The sequence below is a fragment of the Orbicella faveolata genome, unplaced genomic scaffold (assembly GCF_042242905.1).
Source record: "Orbicella faveolata isolate gen_17 unplaced genomic scaffold, um_ofav_v1 contig_13, whole genome shotgun sequence".
NCBI classification, from domain to species: Eukaryota; Metazoa; Cnidaria; class Anthozoa; order Scleractinia; family Merulinidae; genus Orbicella; species Orbicella faveolata.
The window spans coordinates 31024977-31050000 of record NW_028301540.1 but is presented as its reverse complement, the minus strand read 5'-3'; the positions used below and the strand labels follow the sequence as shown (position 1 = coordinate 31050000).

At 39.1% G+C, this 25024-nt stretch overlaps 2 protein-coding genes across 2 annotated transcripts; both read left to right on the top strand.

Annotated features, from left to right (window-relative positions):
* Positions 1-6288: 6288 nt before the first annotated feature.
* Positions 6289-9251, top strand: LOC149115962 (uncharacterized). Its single transcript, XM_089285434.1, has 2 exons — positions 6289-6895; positions 7128-9251. Exons 1-2 carry the CDS (start codon positions 6766-6768, stop codon positions 8285-8287), a joined length of 1290 nt encoding a protein of 429 aa, XP_089141560.1. The 5' UTR covers positions 6289-6765; the 3' UTR covers positions 8288-9251.
* Positions 9252-15409: 6158 nt separating this feature from the next.
* LOC149115961 (QRFP-like peptide receptor) lies at positions 15410-16691 on the top strand. The gene has a single exon (XM_089285433.1). The coding sequence runs from the start codon at positions 15560-15562 to the stop codon at positions 16514-16516; it is 957 nt and encodes a 318-aa protein (XP_089141559.1). The 5' UTR covers positions 15410-15559; the 3' UTR covers positions 16517-16691.
* The last annotated feature ends 8333 nt before the right edge of the window (positions 16692-25024 follow it).

Genomic DNA, 25024 nt, shown 5'->3' with positions numbered 1-25024 from the left:
GGTCGTTTTCTGTCTTTATTGCGTTGAAGTGTTGTCAGTTTTCGTTCTTGTTCAGTACGAACGCGGTCTGTGGTTTTGTCGGCTCGCCTGTCGGCGATTGTCATAACAGTGTCAAGTAAGTTAGTCGGTAACAGTTGTTTAAGTTTGTCAAGTTGTTGTTGTAGTCTATTGTTGCAGTAGTTGAGTCTTCTGTGACAGTCGTTTATCCGTGCTTTGACCAGACGTCTGCAGGTGGATTTGACGTGGAGGAACGCGCCCTTGCAACTTGCCGACAGACGATACCGCTTTGGTTACGCTACGTTGACGACACCTTTACCGCCGTTCACAAAGACGAAATTGACGATTTTCACGACCACCTAAACGAACAGAACGCCGACATCCAGTTTACTAAAGAGATCGAAGAAAATGGAAAACTTCCTTTTCTAGACTGTTTGGTAAGCCGCGACAACAACGAACTACGAACGACAGTGTACAGAAAACCAACGCATACCGACAGATTACTTGACGAATCATCCTACAACCCGACTTCACACAAAGCCACGACTATAAAGACTTTGACGAGACGAGCGCAACTAGTTTGTGACACACCGGACAGCTTACGTGACGAAAACAGATACCTTGAACGTGTTTTTCACAAAAACAACTACAACGCTGACTTTATTAGACGAAACATTTACCGACCTACTGAAGCTGACGCTACGAACAGGAACCCTACGCCTGTTACTACAGTGACTATACCTTACATTAAGGGCACTTCTGAGACCATCTCGCGGATCCTACAGCCCTACAACATTCGTGTAGCCCACAAACCTACAACTACGTTACGACACTTACTGACCAACGTGAAAGACAGAGACGAACCTAACGACAGACAGGGAGCAGTTTACAAGATCAAATGCTCCGACTGCCAGGCTTCCTACATTGGTGAGACTGGCAGAAACCTTAACACGAGACTGACTGAACACAAACGAGCCACGAGAAATGGTGATGCCAACAATCACATTGCTGTACATCATCAACTGACAAACCACAACATTGACTGGGACTCTGCTCAGTGCTTAAACTACAGTACAAACTATTTTCAACGACTGACTCTGGAAAGCTGGTACACTAACCTAGAACAAACGCCTCTTAACAGATGTCAACAACTACCGGCGCCTTACAAACGACTTATCCACGACAGAAACGAAACCGACAAACGGACTTCTAACAGACCGACTTAACAATACACGGACCAAAACCGACCTACTTGACTAACAATAGACGGATCGAAACCCACCAATGACTGATGACAAACTTTACACGAGTCTTTCAGCCAATACCATCATGGCTATACTGACCAATCACGTTCAACGGACCAGACTTATAAGATCATCGACTGACAAACACTATTCACTTGACTCTGAAGATGACTTCCGCTCAGGTTGTCGAAACGTCAGTCACCAACAACAGTTCTTTTCAGAACTACACTCACCCGGACGATCACACTATACGAACTACTGATACTCCTGGGTTCAAACCATTTACTGAATTAAATTAAAGCTTGCTTTCTTGCCAATGTGTATTTTTTTTTGATAAAAATGTTTTCCATTGACCTTGAGATGGTAGAAGAAAACGACGGGAAAACGCTGCTGCCAGCGGCTTCCGCGTTTTTCTGGCCAATCAGAGAGGAAGCTAAAGCCTGATTTTCATATTCATCCGACATATCTGGGACAAAGCCGCCGGCACGGCGGTCAACCGGCAATCAACCGGCAATCAACCGGCAATCAACTGGCAATCAACCGGCAAGCAATCAGCGATCAACCGTTAAGTGTTCGTTGTTGTCGTTTTTCAAATTCGGGCACATAGCCCTCAAGTTCCCAGTACAGTACAGGATTCAGTTGCCATTAAACGGTAAATGAAAACTTGCGAATCTTGTCTTCTCCTAGTGTTACTTCGATCTGCGGCAGAATTTACTGAAGGAACTTATCGGGACGACAGCTACGGTTAATTTGTGCAGACCGCCATAATTTACTTTTGGAGTATCTCGCAAGTCTTGAGAATTGATCAACTTTAACACAACCTTCACCTCGAAACTGGATCTACAGTGTATCCAAGTATTAGAGGAAGCTATTTGCTACTACTCAGAAGGTCAACAAACGAACCTGAACGGCAGCAGAAGTATTTTAACCTCAGTACAATGGTTATGCAAATGAGCATTGACACGAGCGATGGTTATGTAAATACACTGACTGTGGCAGATTTTAATCTGTTTCGCGTGCAATCCAAGGAGATACCTAGCGGTTTGAACTTATAGAACGGTTTATTAAGGTAAGAAATTTACTGAGATGTGCTTTTTAGCCTTCATTTAGACCCAACTTTTGAGATTTTCTCCCTCAAATTTAGCTAAATTTTAGTAGGTGAACAAAGGCCTCAGAGTAGGGTATCTTCCAGCCTCGTTGGTAAGCTTAGAATTTTCCGAAAAGTTTCCATATTTCGTCAGTCAAAGTAATGAATGTACCTTATAATTTGCATGAAAACGAAATTCTGTGAGCTGCACTTTAGGGGACGTAGCACGCCACACAAAATCGGTGAATTTTACCTTTCCGATCACGGCCGGCAACCTCAGTTCGGCCAAAATTCAATTTTGGCTCGTAGTAAAGCAAAAATACGAAATTTGAAAACAATAAATTACTTTTTTTTTTATGTATATATGTGCCAAACCCTTTTCACTGACAAAAAATGGGGGAAAATTATTTTTTGGTCCCGAAGTCGAGTGGACCGCTTTTAGCGGGACTTCCACTTAAATGTGATTGTAAAGCAAAGCCCAACTGAAAACTCGGTATGCACTGATGGCGTATGATAGCAAACAAAACTCTTTCATTCCAAACGAAAGCCTTGATTGGTTCGCGGGGCAGGCCCGACAGAAAACGGTTCCTTCATGACTTTTATCGATCGCGAAAGCTGTGGAAATTTAACTCTATTATTTGTCAGCAAAGGTATTCGTGTTTTGAGGCGTTGTTGCGTTTCAGAGCAAAGACATATCCGTAGCTCTTTTCATTGTTGTAACTGTGAAAGTCATTGTGATTCTGTTCAAACAACAGTCGCTAGCTTCTGTCTAGTGTGTCTGTCGTTTGTATGCCATCATATGATGGGCGGTCATTTTACTTCTTACCAGCGCCTGCCTTGTCTCTTACCGTTAAAGGCCACAAAAGAAGTCAAATTTGCAATGTTCGCCAGCACATCAAATCATTCATTTTATCCTCCTAGTACCTACAAATAGTTTATTACACAATTAAAGAACGGGTTGTCTCACTTTTCTTCGTAAGTATGAAAGAGTATGCAAAAATGCAGTACAAAGTAAGGTAGCCTATTGTCTGTAAGTAGTGTATTTTGAGTGATGTTTTTTTTAGTGATATCGACACATGCGTTTATGTTTTGAGGTAAGGAAAGAAGTGGCATCGTTGAAGTAATAATTATAATCAAGTGTCAAGGGAATTAAAGTTAGATAACAATTTCTGAGTGAGGAAAAAGGGAGTTCTTTTTAACAATAAATATGTCTTGAAGAAGGATGTCAGTTTTTTGACGTTCCCAGATTCAACTCCTCCACGCTTTGTAAATAGCCAACTGGTCAACCTCCCACCAGTTAGGGTTTTAAACAATTTTCTGTTTAATTTATAATATTTGTTTCCTTATTTCAGTGTCCACATTTAGTACAGCAGGGTTGTTAGTAAATCACGTAACGGCGTAATGAGAAACCGCGTAACTGGATTTTGTCTGGTTTTTTTTTTCTGATGCTTTGTAAATTTTTTTTGATAAAAAAAGGTAAAAAAAAAAGATCTAGAAAATACAAAAAAAAAAAAAGGTAAATAAGAACATGACGCGCGCTGGTTCTTGTTATAAGGGAAAACGAAGACAAAATATATATCAAGTATTAGTAGAATTCTACTAGAATACTAATGCAAATGCTATAATCTGATTGGCTGAGCTACTCGTATGCTTTCAACTATTAGTGCAGTGGCCACAGGTTGTCTACGAAATGGCGACGCTTTTTTCGTTTTAACAAAGTTTTGAAGGAACATTTTGATGCAAATAGATAAATAAATTCCTGGGAAGACCAAAAGAAAAACATTAATGGTTTCTTGACTTTAAAAATCTTGAAATTTTTCAAAAAATGATGCTGCGTGCACACAACTTCAATTTCAAATGACAATTCAATCCGAGCGATCTTTCTAAAGTTCGCCCCCCTTCCGTTTCTCTGTTATAGGAGGGGCACACTAAGTTATATTTTCCATAGCGACTGGTTCTGGTGTGTCGGTCTGAGTTTCTCGTTAAAAGTCCTGTTATATAGCTCGGACAATTATTTTCATTTTTGATGCCCCTAAATATTAAACTAGTCCTTTCAAGGTTTAATTCTTCCTTAAGTGGCAGCCAATCAAGTCGTCTGAGAAGGATCTCGCTTCTTTCACCGATATCCGCATCCAAGATTACTGGAGCTGCTCGCTTTTGCAGCTTGGATACGCGGTTAACGTTCCCTTCTGACGCAGTGCACCTTGCACACGAGCCATACAACATTATCGGCTTGATCAAGGCGTTGAAATAAAGCTTACGCTCAGCGAGAGGTAGGTTACGCTTAATCTTCTTGAGCACCGCAATACGTTGTGACACTTTTTTACAAATGGACATGCATTTTCGCGCAGCCTACGGCAGAGAAGAGATTATTGACAGTAAAAAGAAAATTGCACGAGCAAAAGCAACAGCTCCACTCGTACTGCATTCAAGATAGATAAATCATTTATGAATCTATCTAAAGAACACTGGGGTAACTCGCACGAAGAACTCTTGTGCACTTTCATAGAAGCTCCTGTCTACCAAGGACGCAGTTATAAGAAGTATACAGGGAAAGGTTGTAAATGGTTAATTAGATAGCAGAGGGTTCATGTTTATTTTTACGGTGCGTTTCCCAAACGAACAATTTATACAATCAACACATGTCAATTTGGTATTTTGCGCAGTCTGCTTAATGTTTTATATTGCTGCTTTAATTATACCTGATGTACTTATCCTGTTTTCACCTAGGATAATTAAAGAAATATGTATCCATCCATAAACTTTTCATGAACTCCACGCCATTCCTAACTTTTTGCGGTGGAATCAGTTCCGGTCCTGGGATCGTTTGCGATCCAATTTGGGAATCATTTGCGGTCTGGAGATCATTTGTGGTCCGGGATCATTTGCCTGTATAGTCCCCTGGTCTTCAATTGGCCTTGCTTCCATACTTCACAATGTTTTAGTAGACAATTTATGAATTTCCTGTGAAAAAGGAACCAGATCCCCCCTCCCCCTGGGGCAGATCGTGGATGCAAGATGCATGCAGTCGGGCTGCTAGGTCAGCGGTAATTTTTAATGAAAATTCAAAGTCGAGTGTCTCAGCTGGTGAAGAAAGTCATTCAGATCCTTTGAGGGTCACCATAGAGGCAAGAACAAGACTGAGAACTCCAGCGAAAGCGGCAATTTCAGGAGAATGCAATGTGCAAGTAAATCCAGCAAAAAAAAAAAAAACAAACAAGCGAAATGTCCGCGCCACAGCCGATCCAGATGTGAGTGCTTGGGAGAGCCAACTGGTTTGTCTCCGGCCAGTTGGGATTCTTTATTTCAGCTGTTTGCTCGGCCCCACTAGCATTTGTGCTATAACACTGCCGAGGGTAAATAAAGGTCATGTTTTTTTATATTTTATTACAAATAAAATGATGATTTCAAAGGGCTGAAAAGACAGCATCTTACTGTGGTGTCGGGTAAACTCAGATGTGATGCACGCAAGGAAACCGTGTCTTAAACGAAAAGCTCTGTTATAAAGCACATTGCATCCCAGTAACATATCAAATCAAAGAAAGTTATTGCAAAAAGCACGAAAAAGGACCAGAGTATTGTAGACCTGATGAAAAGAAACGACGGACGATCAGTGCCTTGAAAATGACGTGCATTTCTATGTACTGGTAGTCTGGTACAACATAAGTTAGTTTAGATTAAGGACAGGTTTACATGCGTTTAGCAACTCTGATTGCAGCAGTTAAATTGCATGAAAATGGTTAGAAGTCTTGACAACAGCAACAACAATTTTATTGGTTACTAGTATTTTTACTAGATTAATATTAATATTGATGCGTAGCTTTAATCATACATTAAATTTGGTTTTAATGGAAGACAAAGGTATTCAACAACGCTGGTTACGCCTCAAAATTGCACAAAAATGCTTAGAAATCTTACTTTTATTGTACAATTTGCATATTTTTGCATCAAATCAAATAAAGGAAGAGAGCAATAATTTTTTTTTGATTTTTGGGGGACGGCAATTTTTGAGCAACGTCTTTTGGAGCAACTTTTGAGCAATTTTTTGGGAAATCTCAAGCAACCTTTTGGGAAACTCTCGAGTAACTTGTGGAAAGCCCTTCCTAAACCAGCAGGCTCAAGGACGTTCCTAGCACGAAATTGTCCACTCGAAAGACTAGAATACGACAACCCAATGTAAAACACTAGCCATAAGCCCTCAAGTACGCATTGCGGACCGTTTATTTTATTCCTGTTAGGATATAAGCCCCTCCGTTTATAAGCCAATCTAAAAACCCTTACGAAGTTGTATAAGCCCAAGGCTTTTAAGCGGCAGTTTACGGTATATTTTACTTTTATCATATTTCTCTTTATCCAAATTAACATTAGCATGATTCCGGTTTTTTCTCCTTTTTGAGGCATAAGCTGAGCCCTTACTGTCCCAACCACAAAGCAGCGATGTCACGCCGTCTTTGTCGCATTCTCAGATGGCCCATTCTTGCCATATTAGTCATTGCAATGGTACTTTTTACAGGAATATTTAAGTATCAAGAAGAAATAGTGAAAAAAGCAACCATCATTGTGCCAGGTAAGCCAAATGTCCAATAGACTGCGAACAGTCTCTCTTTTGCTCGAAAAAAAGATTCGTGCTACCTCTAATAAAATAAGAATGTATGTCACTACGTCTTGTTTTAAGACAGTTCTTAAAAAAAAAAAAAAAACGAAAGATGTTCCCTGAGGAATTTATTATATTATATTTATTATTTGATATATTACTCCATAATTCCTCGTGATGACGGGTGCTTCTCTGTTTATTGCAGTTAAAACTACGAATAAAAGAGTTGTAAGCGCCACGAAGGAGGGACCAGAAACTACATTGCAAACTCAAAAGCTTTACAGTTCTCCAGATATCTGTGGCAAAGTATGGCAGTCAAAATATCAAGTTCTGCACCAAGACATCATCAAAAACAAGCGAGAAGCGAAATTTCTCGTTTACTCCTGTCCTTGGACAAACAAAGGCTGTTGTGGTTACGGTAACCGAGTTTACGCAATGGTCTCGTTGTTTTACTTGGCAATTCTCACTGATCGGGCGTTTTTGATTCATTGGAAAGCACCCAAACCGTTAGAAAGCTTTCTGACGCCAAAGAATATCAACTGGACTTTTCAGATTCCACTTTTGCAAACACGCAAACATTACTGGAGAACTGGTGGTCATACAAACAAAGCTCTCGACGGTTGGTTAACAAAAAACACTTCAGCTGTGGTGAATTTGGTGAAAAAAGAAAATTTCAAGGTTTATTTCGATAAACCGGTGGAAATTGTAACATCAATTTTATATTTTGCGGAAGGCGTAATGCAGAAGAACAAATATCTGATGCAACGAGCGCAAGACATGGAAATCATCCCCCTGTTACCAGGCTCCCAGCGGTACGCAATGATAGGCTGCGCGTTTGATTTCCTGTTCCACACAACTCCTCGTTTGCAGAACGCTTTACAAAACACGAGAAAAAAGCTTCGTAAAAACAGCGCCTTCGTCATAGGAATTCATATTCGACTAGGGGATAAACCGTTCGGGAGAAATCATACAAGAGTTTCTGAGTCTGATTTTCAAAAATATTTCTGGTGTGCAACGAAAGTCGAACGAAAACTATTCAATCTTGGTGGTAGAAAACATGCGCGATGGTTTCTAGCGGCGGACAGTCTCCTAGTGAAAGATTATGCGAGAAAACACTTTGCAGAAAAGGTTATCACCGCAGAACATAAGCCAGAACATTTAGATATCTTCAACAAAGGTGAAAAACCGCCTTCAGATGAGAGTATGATGGGAGTTTTACATGACCACTTCATGTTAGCCGAGTGTGACTTTCTTGTGTTGTCTGAAAGCAGCTTTAGTAGGACAGCGGTTGGTGTGGGCATGCGCAGTAGTAGAACTTACACATTTGGAGAAAACTGTTCTTTGAAATTGAAGAAACATTTTTAACATGCGTTTAAGGGGGGCCTTTTTAACTACAGATTTAGAGCAGTTGCTAAGGGATTGCTGAAGGCGATATTTAGAGGAATTGGGAAAGCCATTTTGGAGCGTTTTGCAGTGCTAAATGGTAAACTTATATGAGGGAACATTTGCTGTGAAAAAATGTGATTTCGCGTGCGTAACTAGTGCCAGTCCTAAGTCGCACGTTTAGAATTTTGGAAGAAAAGAGGAAGAGTTCTGACTTTTCTTATGAATCAGAAATAATTTATCCTTCTTTGTAACCGTACGTATGGAATTACTGTTTACCCGTTAAAGAGGAAAGCTATTGTAGAAAGTCTTTAATACGGGGGTTTATTACCTGATAACTTTAATGATATTGCGAGTTTTATAAAACCCATACGTAGCATTAAGCACCTGGACGTTCTTAATGTATTGACACTGATTTAAAGCTTTGGATTTAGATGCCTGTTAAGTTTTAGGGTGCTTACCATTCTGGACACATGACTGGTCAAATATGGCTGTGAGTTGAAACTTTTGCAGAAGTCTTCTATGGAACAAACCTGTGCAAAAAAGCTTATCCGTAAGAGGTCTGGTTTTCAAAATATGACGGTTAGAAATCTTCCTTGGCGACAAAGTCATGATGAATTGGTAATTAAAAAGAACCCCCTTTAAAAGGCAATGATTTAGAATTTGTCTGGCCCGTGATTTCCACAATACTGGGGGTCCAAGTATTGCAGATAGCCAAATTATGTCACTCTACTCTGTCAGATGATTCAAACGAAAAAAACACTGAGGGTGGACCGCCAAACTAAATTTTCCCGTTTCCCTGTTGACAGTATAAATAACCCTTATTTGACGGTTAGCAAAACTTAGTGCCTTCTTACATAACACTACTCATTTAGTCTAACAGATAAATGTCTAAAAAAACTAGAAATTCTAGGACAACAATAAAGACAAGTGTTTTATCTGACAATGATACTCGACAAAGTTCAGCTGGTTTACTCCGTCCAAGCCGTCAAGTCAGTTTTCCGTATGGGCTGGGCTGTGCCTGTCATCTTCCCACTCGCGCGGTTAAGGAGATGGCAAAGTCGGGCACAGTCGAAGGCAACCCTTCCGCACTCGTGGCTTAGCGCCATTGATCATTACCAGAAAGGTTCGTTGAGTTATAAACCTGAGAGGAAGGAAGGAATTGATGTGCAGCATACTCATGCAGCACTCCAGGGGATGGGTAGATCCCCCAAAAATTGGATTTACTGCATATTTGATATTCGTTAAAGACGAGGTCAAATATGATGATAGCTTTGGTCCAAACTTTTGACGCATGTCAAAGGAGGAACCAAATATCGATCGACATCCCAATCGATACTTGGTCGACACTCGATCAACAGTCGGTCAATAGTGGGCCGAGTGTCGACCGACTCATATGCATTGATCGAAAATTAGTGGACTGTCGACCGAGATGTCGCTGAACAAGATGTCGATGCAGTGTCGATCGAGATGTCAACCGAGGTGCCGCTAAATTGTCGATCCAAAATCGATCGAGGGTATCGGTTGACATTCGACCGCAGATGCCTTCAGTACACATGATTATGGACTTGCCATAAATTTGTTCCCTGTCAAAGGCGAGGTCAAAGATGTCAATAACTTTGACTCCAAATTTGATGCGTGTGAAAGGCGTTCAAAGACACCACGACTTTGTACAACTTTGATCCAACGTCATGTCATGTCAAAGGCGAGGTCAAATATGTCCATAACCTGCAACTCCTCTTTAAACGCCCTTACAACCTCAACCTAGTTTTCGTATGTTGTTTTCTGTTAGAACGATGTTGCCAATGTGTATTTATTTTATAAAAAAGGTTTACCCTTGACCTGGAGACTGTAGAAGAAAACAGCGGGAAACCGCGGCTGCCAATCAGAGAGGAGACCAAAGCCAGATTCTCATATCCCGCTGACATCCCTGTGACGGCCTGGGACACCGCTACGGGATATGTGAACACTTATCCGAATTCTGAAGTTATTAACCTTACAAGGCATATGTAATGATTTATATACGAACTTCGTACTTAATGCAATTTTCACTATGTTAAGGATTACAGCGGTTTCTTAGCAATCATACAGTCGACTTTCAGAGCCAACAGTCCTGAAAAACATTACGTTCTGATGGACGTTTATCATCTTCACCTCTTTGCCACAAGCCAAGTGGAAATTGCCTTAGGACATCTTAGCTGTCTCTAAATTCCAGAATACATGGAACATCTAGTCATCTAACTTCTGTTAAAATACATCCTTGCTAATTGAAACTTTTGCTGAGTCAAAAACGGAGAATACTTTCAAATCCGGCTTAATTTTTAACGGTATCAGCTTCCACAGGTAAATTTGAAAATTCACGAAAGAAAACTCATTTGTTGTCATGAATTTGTGGAAAGCTCAGAACACATCCTCAAAGTTATAATGCGACATTTGTTGGGTTTGTCAACGCCCATTCGAGTGCAATGAATGACCACAAAAACATTTTACGCACAGTCCTTTTCCACATATTTCATCTGGGACCACGGAATGATCAACACTTCACGCGTTTTAGTAGGTGGGAGGGGTGTGTGCACAAATTGCTTGCTATCTTTTCAAACTTTTGTTACTTAAATAATATTCCAGCTATAGAGGTCGAACTTTATAACTTTTGGAAAAAACTACTCAGGGAGCATTTTGGTGTATCAATTATTTGGTCATGTGGCTTGACGTTTTTGTGGCAAACGTGTTTTCAGTGGGCGTTTCATCGAACTTTAGAGGTTTTTATTTCTTTTGAGGCTCCGCAGACAATAGAATAAACTTGCGCGCAATTCTTGGTCTTTCGTAAATTTTCAGTTTATGTACAGCAGGAAACCGTAGGGGTTCATTTACATTAACTCGATCGACTTTGCTACCTTGACAAATGCAACTTCAGTCACACCCACCAAGCAGCTCATTCGGAGAAGATGATGATTGCAACTCGTAGGAATGGAAACTGTATCTTTCAGCAAGTTTGCTGCAGTTTGGTACAGAAGAGCAACCTCCTTAGAGCTTACGGTTAGAACTATTTCACACAATTTGTTTATTTGACTTGCAACTCGAGTGGAAGCCTACGCGAGCAATTTTAACATGTTTAACAAATTTGGATTGCTAGCCGGTTGTGACAGAGTACCACCAAGCAAATATTACTTCTGGTTGGTTTGACTGTACAATTCAGCTCGCAGCTGGAAAATGATTGTGTTCTCTGAGTGTTTCACAAGCAGCTCTATGCTATTGAGTCAATTGTTTCCTCAAAAATAAATACTATTCTTATGCGAAAACCCATTCAACAAAAGATCCCGGTTTGAATTTCCGGAAATTTCCGGTGATGAATGAACGGCATTTTGCGAAATTTCCGGAAAAGAGCACAACCTTGCGAGGTAAGGCAACGAAGTTTTTCGCAAAATTTTTACCGTGAATTACCGTTATATGTGACTTTCCTCCCTGAAGTTCCGGAATTTTTGGTTGAATGATTCGCTTTTCGGAAAGTCGACATTTCTTTCTCAATGCGAGTCTTGTTGCCCATCCTTTCATATGAAAATAAGATTTCATTCACATGCAAATCAAACCCTGAAGCATGTAGTGCTTAAACGATAATCGTGTTTTAAATTAAGGATTTTATTTATTTATTTATTTATTAACTCATTTTCATATGAATTGAGTTGCACCAGGCCTCGCTTTGATAGGGAGGCTTAAGTTAACTCGGAAAGCGAGAGCAAAGAGATCGAGGAAGCAGCGGGTGGTGGGGTTAGAGACGGAACGTCTGCCCGAAAACCCGTCGATCCTGAAAAACGCCCTCTGATTTTCACGGCTGAGTTCATTTCACTATTGATTGACAACTTGTCACTGAGCACTCAAATTATAGTTTTCAGGGGCGAACTCCTAAGCTAACCTGCATTGCAAGCGCTCTCGTACAAAGGGCGTCTTCCGCATTTTGTAAGTACGCAACTTGGAACGAGAGCAAATTAATAGACAAAGTAGGAATTTTTTTGCTATCGTTCCAATTCGCGCGAGGTCAGAATGCAGGAGAGCTTTTGTTATGCCGGAACGCTTGTTACGCAGGCTGTAAGTAAATTTAAACATTTGTGTTTTTGGATCGTGTTCCCGATGACTATATATTCCAATAAATTCACAAAAAAAGTCTTGTTTTGTGAATTTGTGAAAAGCTGAGAACACATTCTCAAAGTTATAATGCCTTCGTTTGTTGGGTTTGTCAGCGGCCATTCGAGAGCATGAATGACCACAAAAAAATTTACACACACACAGTCTTTTTCCACATATTTTATTTGGGACTATGTACTGATCAACACTTGCTTATTATTTTATTAACCCGTTTTAGCACGTGGGAGGGGTCGGTGTGGGCTTGAAGTGCCTCCGCTGATTTCAAGCTTAAATAATATTCCATCTATAGCAATCAAACTTTCTGACTTTTCATAACACTATTCAGCGAGCAGTTTAGTGTGTCAGTTATTTGGTTACGTGACTTGACTTTTTTGTGGCAAGCATGTTTTTTAAGGGTGCTTCATCGAACTTTAGAGGTTTTATTTCTTTTGAACCTCCGCCGCCAAAACAAAGCACATGCGCGCAAAATCCCACCAGCTTCAGAGGCTAATTCTAAACAGGTGCAAGACTCTGTATTATCAATAATATTTCGCGGCCTCTTGAATAGGGCTGTTGAATTGAAAGGAGAGTGTGACATGACTTAAAATGACAATAATTTACACGGTTGGCGTTATCAAAACAAATGAGGAACGATTTTTCTTATTAAGAGGAGCACGTAATTGCTAGTTAAACTGTCAGTGATATATGCTAGAGTTTAATAAAACAAAATCATGAAGCCAATATATTCAGTAGTTTATTATCTTTGACCTACATTGAAAAGATAGGCAGAGAAAATTTAGAACAAAAGTAAGAACATTAAAATAAATTTTACGCTAAAAATTCAGGTGACAGTAGTTTTATTGTGAACACAGATGAATTGAAATTATATATTCTGCAATATTGAAATTTAGGTAACTACTCTCTGATATGTAAGTGTTTTATCAGACGTCAGCTTAAAATTATAAAGGCGGCGAGGCTTTTGTTAACTTAGTTTCCTCAGAAAAGAAAAATATCTATAAACTGACGCCTAATTAACTCACTGTCTGTTGACTGTGTGGGAAGCATAAACAGGATGCATTTGCACGATGTTATCGCGTGGAAACGCAAATATTTTCCATACTGCAGATACCTGCCTTAAATGCAACATAAAACGCTAACTGGGATATTATTGAGTGAAAAAGAAACATTACTCTAAAGAAAAAGCTAAGAGGAAAGATATACAAATCCTTTCACGTTACCTAGTGAACCTGAAAAACATAGAAGATAAGAACATAGACTATTACAGATACTGAACATAGAAGCCGTAGAACGTAGACGGGTTCCAGTCTGACCCGGTGTGCGCAGTCTTGTAGCTAAAAGCTTTAACGGCTGCTTAATTACAGACATAAACACAATTCAAATGATATCTTGATATCAGGAATGAATAGTGTAAAATAATGGTTATGCTTCGAGTCTTCGTTTTAACTTGATTCGACATTCACCTTAACCAGCTGTTTGCAAGTTAAGATGGGCGAGCATTTTCTGTATTATGGTTATTATAGCGGCGCTTTTCATTTACATGTTCTTGAGGCACAGAAAAAGTTGATCACGCTTGGTATTGAATTATGTCTAAAGGATGGGAGAACTAATACTGAACGAATTTAAGACATTTTACAGCGCTTTTAGTTTGCGTTGAATCCTCTTTATCAGACCTGCTTTTCCTGACTTGCACTGCAATAAGACGAACGTAGAAATAAAGGAAGTAAATTCAAATACTAAAAGCTTAAGCTGCAACAAACAATCAGATTGTAAAAAAAAAAGGGCAAGATAATAATAATGTGAAAACAGTCTTTACTACAAGGCAATTTATACCACAAGATTATTAAAAATCTTCCAGGTGTTCTTGAGCGACTTAACCTATGACATGATCGTCTTAGACCAGAAATATATACTTTACAACATTTCATGTTAGGCCAGAAATTCTCGCAAAACCGGCAAAACAGTGAATTTCAGAAGTATGTTTGACGTGCACTCTTAGAGAGAGAAATCTGAAACCACGAGGTTTTAGTAGAATATAAATAGAGTGTTCTTTCTCCTTACCAGTCTTAGCGAGTCGTATGAAAAATAATATGATGAGCCGGAGAGGTAACTGATATGAAATGAAATACAAATTTCGCCGGGTAAAATCCAAAGCAATCATGAAAGGCACATACGGGTTAAGCTGCTCCAGTCATCCTACCCCTAGGAACTGGAGGGAGTTTTAAGGAAAGGGATAAATAAGAAAGCAATTAAGCAGTTCTTTGTTCGACATCAACATTTAAACTTTTTAGTCTTTGTTTATGTTAAGAAAAGAAACGAAACGCCCTCTCCTCAGTCTCCCGTCTCCACCCAGATCTTTCTCTTTATGTGGACAGGTACAAACACTTTTTATAGAAACCTATAGAACTCAAGTTTTAATGAGATTCAGAAGATATCAGCCGTTGAAAAATTCATATGCAATGCACGGTTTGCAAAGAAGGAGCCTCTTTGCTAAGAGACTGACTTGAGATAATACTGACACGAGAAAACTTCATGTCTCTGCAGAATAAACTCATTTGCGGAGCAGCAGTTGATTTGGCGGTTTACGATGTCAGTATACTGGATATTAAAATTTCTAACTTTAAACTCCAATAAGCAGTTTCTGCTCGGGCATTAGGATAATTGAATTGAGCTCAGGTGTTGAAAATCCTTTGTTCTCCATGACTTGTCGTGATGAAAAATTTGATGGAAGACTGTTTATCATAGACTACAGAATAAAGTGAAAAAAGGAAAACAGCAGTCGGTATTTCATCTGGCGCAGCAGTGAAATTTAAGAAAAAGATAAAAAATTAAAAGCAATTTGTGGCACAAGTTGATAGGCCAGTTTCGGGTGGCGAGCTGCGCACGAAATAACAAGCCTAATTATTGTCGCAAGACTTATAAAAAGGCAGTGGATCTGCCTATCATTAGATTGTGGACATTGCCATACCGTATATGTTTTCGCGTAAATAACAACAACAAGCGAAACATTTATCCCAGTCGCTTCAGTAGCACATAAATAGAGTGACTTTAATAAGAGAACAAATCAGTGGAAAACTCATTTGTGAGCGTAAGAGCGGAAAAAGAAACTGAACGACAATGTCGGAAAACTTGAACTCAACGATGAATGGAACACAGCCATCGAGCTGCTACTGGAATCCTACAGCAGAAAAAATCGGCATGACCTTTGCTTACTGCCTGATTTTTCTTGTTTCGCTGGCTGGGAACACCATCATCGGAATAACTGTCTACAAGACGAAAACCATGAGAAAACCCATCAACTTTTTAATCGTGAACATGGCCATGTCCGATCTGCTGTTTCCGATTTTCTTAATTCCTCGGGATATTCAACGGCTCTACATAAACTCCTGGCTAATCGGTGGTACTCTTGGCCAGGTCTTATGTAAGCTGGTTGCCTTCTTACCAAATGTATCCTTTGCTGTGTCTGTTCAGAGCCTGGTTCTGATAGCAGTGGATCGATTTGGAGTTGTGGCATATCCACTCCGTTCCCCACTCATCAGTTCAAAGCTGTGTCCGTTCTTCATTCTCGCCACTTGGATCGTCGCAATGGCTTTAGTTTCCCCATATCTCTTCGCCCACAAGCATGTTGAATATCCAGGACGGTTGAAGTGTACGCTGCATTGGAAAGAAGCCTTTGGAGAGTCCTCATCCTATGAGAATTACGTAGTGTCATGGCTTGTTACATTCACATTTATCCCGTTGCTCTTGATAGCCACACTTTACATTACCACCTATGTAAAGCTCAAGTCACAGAAAATTCCAGGTGAACAATCGGCGAACGCTGGACAACAACGCCAACAAAGGGAAAGCAATGTGCTAAAGATGGCCATTGCTATTGTGTTAGGGTTTGCAGTATGCTGGCTGCCCTTTGGTATATACTGGCTTCTCTCCATTTTTGTATCGGACATGTCGTCTTGTGGCTTCGGATACTTTTTCGTTGTTGCCATGACTCGCACAAATTGTGCCATGAATCCTTGCATCTGTTTTATTTTCAGTAGAAATTATCGTAAAGGACTTAAGACTCTTTTTAGATAAATGGTAATTGAAAACATCACAGTAACTGATGATACTTCTTAACAGTCGAGAGGATCAGTCGACCTGAAACTTGTAAAAAAACATGAATTTAAAACTGCTTTGAATTGTATTCAATGAACTCTGTAGCTTTAAGAAACTTTGCAGAACGGTTTTAAACCTTTCTTTGAACACTGAGTTTACAATCATTTTGTAGTTATCATGAAGACTCCATTTGTAATTTTCTTATATTAGAAGTTATACTTCGTTTTAAGTCTTGTAAATAATATTTATTTATCTCAATACTGCTTTCTATTTGATTCAAAAACTTTATAGAACGGTTTCTAAACCTTCTTTTGACAATTCCTGTGGCGTCATTTGTAGGTATTTCGTAAACTCGAGTTTTGTAATTTTCATTCATGAAAATTGTTCGGCCGTCATTTAAACCGTGTAAATAATATTTATTCAATACTGCTATTTGATTGATTCAACCTACTTTAAATAAACTTTACAGAACAGTATAAGTACAGCCGCTCTTTTGACAATTTGCTTGCCATCATTTGTAGTTTTCTTAAATTAGGAAACAATAAAGTGCGTGAACCTGACGTCAGTAATTCCAGTGCTGATTCCCCTTTCAAAGCAGTTCTAAGTCAGTAATATTCGATTTTTATAATTTTCCTCTCAGTTTCAGTAAACGAAATACAAGTAAACGCCCTCTCCTTGTGTCTTTTTTTTTATCGCCACGGTTTTCTGTTTGTCTTGAGGGTATTTCTGTCGTGGTCTTGAAGTCGAATCTGAACCTCATTCTGCAGTCAATCAGCCTTACGAAGCATATGTAATGATTTATATACTAGCAGTCTCTTTGGGAGAAAACCTCCTGGTTTTGTCCACTGTTGAGCTCAGTTTATATTTGTGTGCCAGTTGTTTCTGAAGCCACTTACGGGTATATTACGACCTCACAACGTGACCAGCTCCCAGTTAGCTTGACAGCTCAGTTGGTGGAGCACGGCACCGGTATCGCAGAGGTCATGGGTTTGAATCCTGTTCAGGCCTGAATTTTTATTAGGCTTTAATTTCGCAACTGCTTAAGTTGTGCGTATATAACTGCGATGATCAATCATGTCTTCATATCTTTCTCTGCAGTCTAAAGATATGATCTTTTATATATTCACTTGTAAACGTTGTTTTTGTTTTACAACACTAGGCCCTGCGGAGCAATTTACTAGTCCCTCTTGGTGTTCTGTATTTTATTTCACAATTAGTCTTTCTATTTAATTTGGATGTCTTACATCGTAGTTTAATATTATTCCATGTCATGTTCTTATCAGGCGTTTGTTGGTTGAGGAGAGGGGTGAATACGTTTGCTGATCGACGGATTTGGCTTAAAAAAGCACTAAATACAATGGTGCAAGGGACCGTAAGCGAGAATGCTATCGGTATACGCATAGGATCTGTAAAAGATCAGATCAGCCAAAAATAGAAACATCAATGACAATGAAGCAAGGCTAATTACTACGTATAAAGCTTAACGGGACAACGACATGACAGCGAGACGAGTTGGACTCTATCATGTCGTTAGTAATCAGCCTTGCTTCATTGTTAATTTAAAAAAGTGCACGGATTGCGGACATTCGGAGTTCTGCGATAAATTAAACGGATTCGCGGATTTCTAAAATATTGCGGATTGTGGATCGGCTGTGAATTTTGGCCTGGAGTCTGGACTCTGTTCGGATTGTGGATCCTAGACAAAGTTCGGATTATAGATCTTTTCCCGGCTACGGCCGGTATGTTAGTATTTTATCCACCTTATTTCTTTTTCCGGATTGGGCCTGGATTAGGTAAACTCGAGTTTTGCATTGTCATTGGAATAGTGTCATCCTTATGGAGCATGTTTGACTTCATTACAGATTTTGCGATTTGGACAAGGCTATCCACATCTACCAGTTTACCGAAGAACTTTTACCAAAAAACCTAAGTGGCAAATGCGTTAGATTATTCATTTATTTAAGATTAGGACTCAGGTTAATGTCCGATGATCATGTAAATGTGAAGAGGGCCTCTGAACGGGCTCCGAACCTGTCTAAGACAGCTCTGGATTGTCTGAAGGTGTCTCAAAAACTTCCGAAAAAGTCCCGAAGCAGTTTTAATGATTTGTTTTTTTAAACAATGCGGTTTCGAATTTGAAGGAAAATATTGGCGGATCGACGGATTTGGTGTCCCTTACCGTTCACGGCCACCAAAGAAGTCAAATTTGCAATGTTCGCCAGCACATCAAATCATTCATTTTATCCTCCTAGTACATACAAATAGTTTGTTACACAATTAGAGAACGGGTTGTCTCTCTTTTCTTCGTAAGTATGAAAGAGTATGCAAAAATGTAGTGCAAAGTAAGGTAGCCTGTTGTCTTTAAGTAGTGTATTTTGAGTGGTGTTTTTTTGAGTGATATCGACACATACGTTTATGCATTTGAGGTAAGGAAAGAAGTAGAATCGTTGAAGTAATAATCATAATCAAATATCAAGGGAATTAAAGTTATATAACAATTTCTGAGTGAGAAAAAAGGAGTTCTTTTTAACAATAAATATATCTTGACGAAGGATGTCAGTTTTTTGACGTTCCCAGATTCAACTCCTCCACGCTTTGTAAATAGCCAATTGGTCAGCCTCCCACAGTTAGGGTTTTAACAAGTTTCTGTTTAATTCATAATATTTGTTTCCTTATTTCAGTGTCCACAATTAGTAAAGCAGGGTTGTTAGTAAATCGCGTAACAGCGTAATGAGAAACCGCGTAACTTGATTTTCGTCTGTTTTTTTCTTTCTGATGCTTTGCAAATTTTTTTTAAATAAAAAAAAGATAAAAAAAAACAAGATCTAAAAAATACAAAAAAAGGTGAATAAGAACATGACGCGCGCTGGTTCTTGTTGTAAGGGAAAACGAAGGCAAAATATAAATCAAGTATTAGTAGAATTCCACTAGTATACTAATGCAAATGCTGCAATTTGATTGGCTGAGCTACTCGTATACTTTCAACCATTACTGCAGCGGCCGGAAGTCGTCTACGAAATGGCGACGCTCTTTTCGTTTTAACAAAGTTTTAAAGGAGTAGGTCTGTATCACCCATAAATGTAATAAAAACCATAAATGTAATACCAACCATAAATGTAATACAAATTAACCATAAATGTAATAACTTTTAACCACAAATGTAATAAAACCACTAACCATAAATGTAATAAAATTTGCCCATAAATGTAACAAACTGAGCAACCATAAATGTAATATGGCTTAACCATAAATGTAATAAACTGGCTATGACTTCCAAATCAAGGGGCTACAAACTTGTCATTCTCTTTGTGCACTTCTTACTTCAGGACACGGGCCTCTTGCATCAAGTTAGTATTTTAATTAACCCGGAGACCAAAACCGAAGAAGCTATAATTATGGTCTGCGAACATTAAGGAATTACCCAAGTATGATTAGAAAGTCTATATACCAGAGCGTTTGAAGTGCTGGTGGTTGATGATATTCCATCCATTTGAAAGAGATTGAGGTTCTCTTTGAGTCAAGACGAATTCAGTCAAACATCACTTTATAAGGAATACGCCCGTTTTAATTTTTCAAACTTTCCCATATATCCACCCGGATTTGCAAACTTGTGTTCTCCGTTTCCGCGTGCCCATGCTTTCCTGCCGACGTTTTTCGGTGTCAAGCAGGGTGGTAGGGTGGGGAAGGGGGAGGGGGAGTGGGTTGGATGTTCCTTATTGGAGCCAGAACAATCGACAGAGATAGGACTCTCGGAATAGAACTGCTGACTTGCAGGTTGGTTGGGTGGAGCAGGTGATCCAAGTTCTATACTTTTGTATTACTGAAATGTTTTTTAAACAGAGAAAATATGCTAGACATCCCTTGAGGCACATGGGAAATACAAGGGTAAAATACTTAACAAAATTCTATAGAACAAAACTCGGTTTATTACAACGTCAACACAATAGCGGCTACTAATTATTAAAGATATTGTGTAAAGAGTCAGTTTGCATTGTCGTTATACCTGTTATTGTTGATTGCGAATATATAAAGTAACCTTAACATATGTGGAAAACAGTCTTTTACATTTCCTAAAAAACCTAGTGCTTCCGTTCGACGTCCTGGAAAGTACAAGGCAAGTAGCTTTCAATAGCTACTTCTTTCCTTTTTATTCCTACTTCTTTCCTTTATTCCAAAAGATGGCTGTTACATACATCCATGTTGCAACGCCAGTGAAAAGAACATTTATCCAAGCATTTATCCACTGAGGACTGTTTATGATTTCTTTTAACGCCAACACAACTCCGCTACCTCTTCCATACTGCTTAAGAATCTGTCTCATGCTGTGGAGACGAGGGTACGTGTCTCTGTTAGCGCTTATTTTCGGAAGTCTTCTAATGTATCGAGAAATTAATCTTTTGAATTTGGTTGATGTGTGGCTTAGGGCATCATATGTACTAACAATTGTTCGATTATGTCCTGTCAAGGATAGGTTTACTATCATATCAAGGATCTCCCCTGGCAGCGATTCCAGTTTAACTTCCTCCGCAACTTCTTCGCCTTGTTTTTCTTTTTCTTGTTGTTCTTCTTCATGTTGTTCTTCTTGCTGTTGTACTTGTTTTTCGTGTTGTTGTTTTTGTGATTCTTCTTGTTGTTCTGTTTCTTCGTCGCTTTCTTGATTAACTCCATTATTAGCGATCAAGCAGACATAGTGGATACCTTCATCCTCTGAAAAATGGCCCAGGAAAATCCGAGCCACAGGTTCACAGTTCTGAGGACTAATGACAGGTCTTCCCTCAGGACCAAGACTAGAAATTACAATTATCTCTACGAGGTAAAGGTTAGCCATGGCTTCAAGAGTTAACTGATCGCCGTATGTCGAATTTTGTGCCATTGTATTGAGATATTCAGACCATGGCATTGCGGCGAATAGCTCTAGAGAACTTCCATCCACGGCACTGGGATTGTCTGATAAATATTGAACGACCTCGCGCCGAAGGGTTTCATTTGACCTGTAGATGCCGACATCTTGCAAAGCATTAGCTACGGCTGCAAACTGGCAGTTACCATCTCCAGCAGGATTAAACGAAATATCAAAGCCCTGATCCCAAAATGCTTCATGGTTGTCCTTGCCTTCAAGAGGAATATAAAATTTTTTGCGATGACTTGATAGGTGCTCCTTTCTATTTAGATTCTTTCCCTTGTTCTTTAGCCTTTCCTTAGCAAGATCTTTTTGCGTTTTTCTTTTTCGGCTGTTAAACTTGTAATATCTTCCACTGATACCGAAGTACACTGATGGCTTTTCGTCGTTGGATTCTCAAACCATATTTTGTATTTTGCAATTCGTAAATTTCTTTTAATGATTTTTCCTTCTACTACAAAACGAAGTTTTGGCGCAGTCCGACTTTTTTTGGAAAACGGAAATGCCAAGTCAATTTCACGAAGAATGAGAATGGCAAGCTTGTAGCCCCTTGATTTGGAAGTCATAGCTAGTTTATTACATTTATGGTTAAGCCTTATTACATTTATGGTTGTTCAGTTTGTTACATTTATGGGCAAATTTTATTACATTTATGGTTAGTGGTTTTATTACATTTGTGGTTAAAAGTTATTACATTTATGGTTAGTATTACATTTATGGTTAATTTTTATTACATTTATGGTTTTTATTACATTTATGGGTGAAACCGTGTATGTTTTTCCATCACCAATAAAAAGTTCACATTGAGTTGAGTTACTCACCCTTGTTTTAGCTTCTGAAGTGGATGCGATCTCAATGAAAAAGAAGTGAAAAGTTCGACACCGGGAGCCGCCATTTTGAAAGGATCTTGAAGGCCAGGCCGCATATCCGTGACGTCATTCCGTCCGAATTGGCGCAAAGCTCAAAGGCTAAAGCTCTTCTTTTCTGTTCTAAATTCAGTTGTGAGCTAAAAAATTCGGCCCGGGCTTTAAAACCGGAGCCGAAAAGGATAGGGAAAGAGGAGTGACTTTCCTTAACTTACCTAGAAAGAAGAAAAAATTGCCAAAGAAGTGGTTCGAACAGCTACGTCGGGATGAGAGATTCATACCAAAAAACTCGAAAATGTGTATGTGTGCAACGAGCATTTCACAGACGACTGTTTCAAAACTCAATACCGATTTGAGCTTGTGGCTGGAAACACAAGGAGGTCATTGAAGAAAAATGCTTTCCGACAATTTTTCAACGGAAGGCCCTTGTAAAGGTACGTATTGCAAGCGAACGGCGCATCGCAAGGAACGAAAAGAGGTAGCTATCAGTTGTACTTTTCATTTTTAAAAATCTTTTTGCCCGGCAGAATTGTCGTTGACTTGATTGGGTAACTATTATTTCTGCGCAAGAAATCGAAGCTCGTCGCTGGACTACAGGGCTCGAATTTCAAGATAAAACCTTGGGGCCAGCTGGCCCCTAAGTTTTCAGGTTTGGTCGCCAGCACAAGTATTTTAGTCGCCAAAAATTTTCGACCCTTCAAGCAAAATATTTTCACGAAAAAGACGCTGAAACGACGTGAATCACGGGTCAGTTTCATGTATAATCAGTTTGCCGCTTTTTTTCTATAACAAAAGGGAAAATGGCTGAATGAAATTCTTTTCTTCATTTACCAGTCTTACCAGTATTTGTAAAAAAAGCTTCCATGTTACAAGCTTTAATTCATTATATTTCGTAGACTGGCGCTAGGGTTTTCGTGTTTTCGTGTTCATTAATGCATAGCGACTACATGGGTTTTTTGGAAGTGATTTATTAAATTTCTTAGGGTACCGTGGGAACTTCAAATGCCCTGCAGATTTCTTTAAAATTACAAGTCAGACTAACCCGGTACGGTTTTCTTTTATCGAAAAAGTATTTTTTCGCTTTATAAATCTCTTTTTGTGGGCCAAAATCAGTGTGTTTAATAATCGACCTTGACAGCCAGGGATGAGTTACATGTAAAATACTTACAAATTTATAAATGCTGTCTAATTTGATTTGGAATACATCGGAAGAAGTAGTTAACTGTACATCAGTCCTATCTACATATCGACAATTACCGATAACAACTCCTGCTATAGCGAAATCCGATATCCGCTTGTAAATAATATTTTGCCTGAAATGTGTTACAATTTGTTTTCAATTTTATCAACAAGATTCATCATTAATTAAGGACAGTTTTTTTGCATTCACGTCATTTTTGGGACTTACAGTTGCTAATGAAAGCAAATCTACGGTAAAAAAAAGGAAGTTTTAATTTTACTGCATGCTTTGTCAAGTAACGAGGCGAGTATCAGTAAACACGACACATGCGATACGGATAAACACACTAGCAGAGTAAATTTTCCTTCATCAGCTAATGTTTACGCATGTAAAAGTTGCAGATACCTTTTTTCTTTTATCCAAAATCTATTACATATGCTTAGCTTTCCAACAATACAAATTACAATTCTCACAAAAAATCTTATGTAATGATAAGGAATGTCGTCAATTTCACATTTCACGTCAAAGACGTCGATTTCACTTCGCATCTTGCATGTAAAGTCACTGCGTATTTCACAAGAGTCCACGTAGTCCGTAATTGTAATGAAACCTGGCAAACACGTACGAGCACGGGCAAAAAGTATCCAAATTTTATAAGTAAAAACACAGACTTGTGAGGTGGAAAGCATTCGCCCGATTTAAACACACCATTGAAAACTCGTCAATTTCAGTGATACCAGAACTCCCCCCGCATTGAACCGCCAGTAAAATAAAAATGGAGACAAATCAGATCAAAAGCATTATACTGGGGATTTATTTAAGCCACCAATTCAATTCTGAGAGCAATATACAATTAAAAATAAACTTCCTCTTCCGCTAACTGCGTCCATTGCAATTGTACTGCAAAATGTACCTTCCATCTTGGTGACCTACTCCGGCTGTTCTCGGCAACAAACACATTCTCTTTGCGTCGGCACGTGTGCACATCTCTCACAAGTACACTACAGAGCATTTTCCAACCAATCGTTCCATTCAACTTGATTATTATCATCCCCGGAATCACTAGCACGTTCTAGCTTCAAGCGCAGCCATACTAAAGCTCAAAGGAACAAACACATTCTCGGACGGAATGACGTCACGGATATGTGGCCTGGCCTTCAAGATCCTTTCAAAATGGCGGCTTCCGGTGTCGAACTTCTCAGTTCTTTTTCATTAGGATCGCATCCACTTCAGAAGCTAAAACAACGGTGAGTAACTCAACTCAATGTGAACATTTATTGGTGATGGAAAAAATACACGATTTTTGGAGTGACCTTCTCCTTTAAAGGAACATTTTGATGCAAATGGATAAATAAATTCCTGGGAAGACTAAAAGAAAAACGTTAATGGTTTCTTGACTTAAAAAATCTTGAAATTATTTTAAAAAATGATGGCGCGCGTACACAACTTCAATTTCAAATGACAATTCAATCAGAGCGATCTTTCTAAGGCACAAAGTTTAATACGTCGAGAGTAATTGGAAACGGTTCTTTGAAGTAAAT

Bases quoted from the DNA above. Each gene is read 5' to 3' on its own strand.
- LOC149115961 (XM_089285433.1), top strand. From the start codon at position 15,560: ATGTCGGAAAACTTGAACTCAACGATGAATGGAACACAGCCATCGAGC.
- LOC149115962 (XM_089285434.1), top strand. From the start codon at position 6,766: ATGTCACGCCGTCTTTGTCGCATTCTCAGATGGCCCATTCTTGCCATA. The intron at 6,896-7,127 runs GTAAGCCAAATG...TGTTTATTGCAG, and splicing joins AGCAACCATCATTGTGCCAG to TTAAAACTACGAATAAAAGA.